The sequence below is a fragment of the Arachis ipaensis genome, chromosome B08, assembly GCF_000816755.2.
Source record: "Arachis ipaensis cultivar K30076 chromosome B08, Araip1.1, whole genome shotgun sequence".
NCBI lineage: Eukaryota > Viridiplantae > Streptophyta > Magnoliopsida > Fabales > Fabaceae > Arachis > Arachis ipaensis.
In genome coordinates, this window is record NC_029792.2 from 98680723 (window position 1) to 98687348 (window position 6626).

The window sequence follows — 6626 nt, forward strand, 5'->3', positions numbered from 1 at the left end:
AATGTTACAAAAACATAGAAAGGCTAAGGACGACGGTACATGGTCTTGTTCGGTTTTGACTCGTTTATTGATTTAACAATATTATTAATGTGTTTGAGTGGATTTTACAGGATGAAAGTAGGTAACTTCTTAAGATTTCTGGTTATGAAAATTGTACCTTTTTTTTATTTCTTAATTAATTAAAATCTAATTTTCTATTTCATTTTTGTTCTTTTTTTTTCACACCTTATTGATGATAAAGAATTATTTTGATAGTTTAGTTTTTATGATAGCCTGATAACTTTAAATAACAAAAAACGATAATTATAACTTTTTATATTCTATTTTATAGACAGCACGTGGATTTGGAAACCATACAATCGAGACTCCATAAAGGACACTATTCCTCTAGCACCAACTCTTTCTTTCGTGACCTTCTCCTCCTCTTTACGAATGCCACCGTCTTCTTTACCAGAGACTCCCTGGAATCAACGGCGGCGCAGCAGCTGCGGCGCCTCGTCATGGCAGAGATGAAAAACCAAGGCCAAGCACAATCTGATCCCACCCCACAGAAGACGGATTCCAACCCTCCAAACGCTCCTCAAGCCAAACCAGAATCTCTCCTTTCCAAGCACAAAGCCTCTGCTCCAATATTGGTATGCCGAAAACGCAGTTCAATGTCATCTAAACCTTCCCCGGCGACCTTTGGCCAAAAGGGTGACCAACCCGTCACCGATAAGAAGGAAAAACCATCTTCTGATGCAAAACCACCCATGAAACCCTCTTCTTCCGAGACAGATGAAGATGAGCCTCCCAAGGCCAAGGAAAAGCCGGTCACCGGAGCTCGAAGCCTGAGAAGAAGCAACAAGAACCTCAGCAGCAACAGCAATTCTGGCAATAAGAAACTCCCCACTAACTCCACCATAAAAGCAGCGACTTTGGTGACCAAGGCTGTCGAAGCCGCAAAACCAGACAAGAGCAAAGCAGAGGGAGGACAGGACAAGAAGAAGAATGCCGCTGCTGATTTCTTGAAACGAATAAAGCGAAACGCTCCAGTGGAGGCACTGAAGAGTGGCAGTGGTAGTGGTGGAGGAAGTAGTAGCAGCAGCAGAGGTGGGACTGCAAGTATGAAAGAGCAAAAGAAAATTGTGAATAGTGGAAAGGGTGATAATAAAGGGAAAGAAAGGGCGTCAAGGCATAATAACGGTGGAGGAGGAGGGTCAGGGGATAAAAGGAACAAGAACGTTGTTGAGAATAGCAAGAGGAGTGTAGGTAGGCCTCCAAAGAAAACAGCAGAAAGCAATACAGCTTCTGCAAAGCGTGGGAGGGAAAATAGTGCTAGTGCTAGTAAGGATAAGCGACCCAAGAAACGTTCTAAGAAATGATCACAAATTTCATAATTAGTTAGGCCTTTTTTATTTTTATTTTTTTGTATATTATTATTGTCAGAGTGTCTTTCTTACTTATTTTACACTACTAATTTATTGATCAGTTGTGGCCTGTAGTCAGTTAAGTTATATGTAACTTTTTGTATCTCGGGTCAATCCTTGTAACATGTTTCATTCCTTACTTTTACTTCAGTGGAAACCTCATCGTCTGTTTTAATACATGTCACAGGTTTTTTGTTTAACCAATAAGGACCAAGATTGTGAGAACTAGATTTGTCAATGAATTGATAAGGTAACTGTTCATTGGTTTAATGATTTGATCCAAGAGTTTAATTAAATATTAAATAAAATTATTAAAAATTTAGTATATAATTTTAAATATTTAAATTTAATTATTTTTAATTTAATAAAATTTTATAATTTTATAATTTTACATAATAAATTATTTATAATTTAATATTAAAAATACAGAAACAACATCAAACATCAAAATTTATAATTAAAAACAATCAAAACGCAAGTTCCAAAAAATACATAATGTTTTACTACCAAAAAAATATTAACAAAGATCAATACTAAGGTATTAATGTGTTATAAACTTTTAAAGATCCTTCATTCTATATTTTGGATAAGCTCAAGCCATCATTGTAGAGAAAACATAGCATAACTACTTAGATGAAAATAGCAAAAACTTGAGACTGTCTGCAAACTTTTAGTTCTTCAATATCGTTCACACTAGTACGAGGAAGACCCTTCTATTATATTTCCTTTTTATCCTTCGAAACAATATCCATCGCCATGAGAACGTTAAGAGCATCATAGACCCTTCTACGGATATTTTTCTCATCATATTGTTGCTGATAAATGTTCAACTCAAGAAACATAAGTTACTTATCTTAAACATTTACTCTGTGAAAAAAGAATATAAAATAGAAAATTCTTTATATGAGAAAATCTGATCGGGACACAAACCACTGTTGCCTAGATCAGCAAATTCATCTACAAGATCATCTGCTATCTGTAATGTAACCACAATCACATTAAAGTGAAATAGCAAAATCTAGACAATCAGTAAACCACTAAACCCAGTATTATTAACAAAACTACAAAAGTATTAAGAAAATCTAAAAATCAGCAACCCAATATTATTAACAACAGTACAAATTACAAAACAAGTAAAAATAATTCCAAGTAATAGTGCTTACCAGCTGCAATAGAGGAAGGGCATTGATGGCAACGACAGAGGAGTCAGAACCATCGACGATGACAGAGAGAGAGCTCGAATAGAGGAGACGATGACGGCGACAGAACTTTCACACGACGGCAAAGAGATTCCTAGGACAGTGACGGAGCTTTCACACGTGATACAGCTTCCTACGACGGCGACAGAATTATCACATGCGATGCCTGTCCCCAGCGGAGAAGAGTTTGGCGATGACTACAAAGAGGGACAGTGGCTGCCGGGATACGAGGCTGCGTTTGGGGACTAGGGTCAGAGAGAAAGAGAGGAGTGAGACTAGGGCTGCGTTTGGGGGATTACTGGATTAGGGCTCTTTTTTTTCTTAAGGGTTAAACGACGCCATTTTGAGGGGATGATACCGAACCAAAAACCTTTAACTAAACCGGCTGGTTCCCACAGTTTACTGATTAATTGTCAATTCGATTAGTTTTTTTACCGATTTTTTTTCAAGCGATTTATGAGGTTGACCGAACTAGCCAAGTGACTGGTTTTTGGTTAATTTGGTTGAATCGATCGATCCGGTTCGATTTTCAGAACTATGATGATAACCATATGTTTAAATTTAAAGATGCTAGATAAACGCTATTTTATCATTATTATAAAAGATTGATAAGTGCATTGATGTGCCAAAACTTGATGGATTTAAATTTTGCAAGTGCACCAAATTGCTTCAAGTAATACCACAATGAGTGTATATCGTTCCCACGAGGATTAAAGGATTGAGTAGCAACTTCTAATCAAATCTTTAATTAGATCAACGAACTTTTGTAGTGGATGATGAGATCTTGAAACAATAGCAGCAAAGTATGTGAATGAATGCTTATGAATGATTAGAGAGATAAACAATGACTGGAAGATGTTAAGGTTTCGGAGATGTTTAATTTTCATAAAAGGAAACATTCATGTTTATTTACTTTGACTCCTGCAATATACTTTCACGACAAATCATATATAATCAAACATTAATCCCTTGACAATTCAATTTCTCTTTATCTTATTTAATTGCTAATTTCTTGGTTAATTAATTAAGAAAAAGAGGTTAAGTACAATTCTGATTTAAAGTCGCACAACCTTTCAAAAACTATCCATAGTTAGTTTGAAAAATTATGAGAATGAGTTTCAAGCTAATCCCAATATTAAATTTTCTAAGATAATAAAGGAATCTAAGACAGTGTTAGAATATTTTTCAATACTTCTAATCATTAAGAATAAGAACGAAACTCAATTCTTAAAAAGTATCAACGCATTAATCAAAATAAAATAAATAATCAAATTACTAATCCATAAAATCAAACAGAGCTCATAACCCTAACAAAAGAGAATTAGTGACTCAAGATAAATAGAAAACTAAACTAAACTAAAGACTGTGTGATGCTGGATGATTGATTTTCCAATCATTTCTTGCTTATTTATATCCTAAATCTATCATAAAATTCAAATTCAAACTAAATCTAATATTATCTTTCGAAGAATAAGATAACTAAAACAATAATTTAAATTAAAACCAACTCTTATCTTTCTAGAAGAAGCTAACAATAACTAATCATTCAAATCTTAAATCTTTGTAGAGTTTAGGCTAAATCAAAGTATTCTAGAAGAGATTTCTAAGCATTGGTGCTGAACTTGGGCACTGGCGCTGGGCTTGGAGCATTGGCGCCAGGCTTTGATAGTTGGCATCGGACTTTGGACCCTCCTGAGAGTGAAAAATTACTTGAAGTTGGGCACCAGTCCTTCTTCTTCCTTCGCAGGCACTGGGCTTCAATTGTAACATCCTTATTATCAGAATATCATACTTAAGTCATAATATTACTAATGGTAAAAATACTATGTGTATTCCATGTATTACCTATTTACATATATAGGAGCCTTTAAAAATAAAACTTAAAACGAAAGGCATTATATAATTCTATTTATCTCAATAAAATCAATAATTACTATAATCCAATAGCTACATCTATTGTCATGAATAAAAATACATCTCATATACTTCTATACACATATTTATATACATACAATAAGTAATACAATTTTTTCCCCTCATAAGATAGTAAATTCTAAAATAATAGCAAGGGAAAAATAACTAAATACAAATTTATTCTAAAATAAAGAAGTAAATGTCCAATGCTCAGTAGAATCTTTAGATCTTTCTTCGTCCGTTTTCCTAAAAATGTTAGATATAAGGGGAATGAGAACCTAACTCAAAGGTCTCAGTAGAAGGATTTCAAAATTGTCATAGAAAGATATGTAAAATAAAATTTATTTTATGACAGTGATCAGTGCTTGCCTTATGAATCTTTTTTCTTGCAAACTTTCCTTATCTTCCAATTTTTAGGATTCAAATATCATTCTTTCCTAACTCATTTCTTAATACTATTACTTTTCTAAACTATTATGTTCTCATAATTCTCTAATTTAATTCACTGTTGTTTATTTTTCTTATTTCCAATCATGGACTATATTACTTTCTATCTCTATCTAGATTTACTGTTTAGTCAATCTCTCTTGAATCACCTTTTTTTAGCATTTTCGAACTAACAATTGCAGTCATAAACACAATCAATCAAATACACAATCACACATATTGCAATTACACAAGTACAGACAAACAGGAAAACAGACAAACAATTAAATAGACAAACAATTTCAAGCAATACACAAATAAATGCAATATGATGCATGCCTGTCCTATTGACCGTGAACTCACTTGTCAGTTATATTGCCAGAACTCGACACATCCGGTAGCTAACCCGGACATCATCTCTCTATCGTGCATCCCTAGTAGGAACATCCCAATCTTATCACAAGCTGGTCTCAAAAGGAGAGTGACGTGTCACTTTCTCATTGGAGGCAGCGCTATCTGTGATATAGTGTCTGCCACACTCTTGGGATATAATGCTCGCGACACTTCACGACTAGAGAGAATGTGGGTGGACAAAACCACCATCCCCATATCACACCACAATTACGAGCAAGCGGGACAAAACCACCATCTTTGCTCGGTGCAGGTGCCTCATCAACAACGCAAGTGGGACGAAACTCATGTCCTTGCCAATTCAGTGATCATATCTTAATCATAATCACGATCAAACATAACGAAGATTATAATCAAAACCAAAATCGAAATCAGAATCATAATTCTTTATGTTCATATTCATCACAAGGTTAATTATCCTTAAGCCATGAACGGGATAAAACCACCATCCTCACCATGGGTCGGACGAAACCACCATCCCCACAAAATAACAACGCACTGAGCAAGCGGAACTATACCACCATCCTTGCTAGACAATCAAAGTAATATCACAATTCAAATCACTTTTTGGCATCTTTTCTTTCTATAAATCATATTTTGACCCATTTATTTTCAATAATAATATACTAGGTCCATATCATGCCAAAACTCATATTCCTTACTCATTTTCTTTTTATATTCATACTCGGGTTCACATACACTTCAAAGACTCAATCAAACGTCATATTCTATTGTCAGATCACAAAACATATGGCTCACTTTTAAACTTTCTCAAATTGACCCACATAATACTTAGGTTCATCCTAAAACTCAAATTACACTTTAGGGCCATAGCACATTTCTAAATTTTACCAAAGTTTCATTCTTTCAAATTAATACGAATATCCAAAATTTTAAACCTCAAGAGTCATAATACCTCAATTGACCCAAGAAAAATTCACCATTTTTGGCTACTCTTTTCTCATACATAGTCTATGTGCATATATGACAATTCACTCATTTAATTACAATTATTATCTATATTAATCAACCACTTATAACCGATCTTGACTTCGCACTTCAATTATCAACGTTGTAACACCTTACCATTTATTGTCTTTTTCTTAAGCCATAATTCAATTATGGTTTGGTGCTATAACTCAAGTTCTATATAAATACTTATGTATAGAAATGAATATTATACCTGTGAAAAGATTTAAAACTTCAAAGCAAGATAATTCGCCAATCATTCACACTCAATGGTAAACATAAGCGCGTCAGAAAACGT

General features: G+C 34.2%; 1 protein-coding gene across 1 annotated transcript in view; it reads left to right on the plus strand.

Moving 5' to 3' along the window:
• The window catches only part of LOC107613401, a gene marked incomplete in the record, with an annotated part of 5911 nt that extends 4281 nt beyond the window's left edge, over nt 1–1630 (plus strand). Inside the window, 1 exon segment of the mRNA XM_016315373.2 lies at nt 330–1630. Coding sequence (XP_016170859.1) covers nt 330–1364 — 1035 coding nt within the window.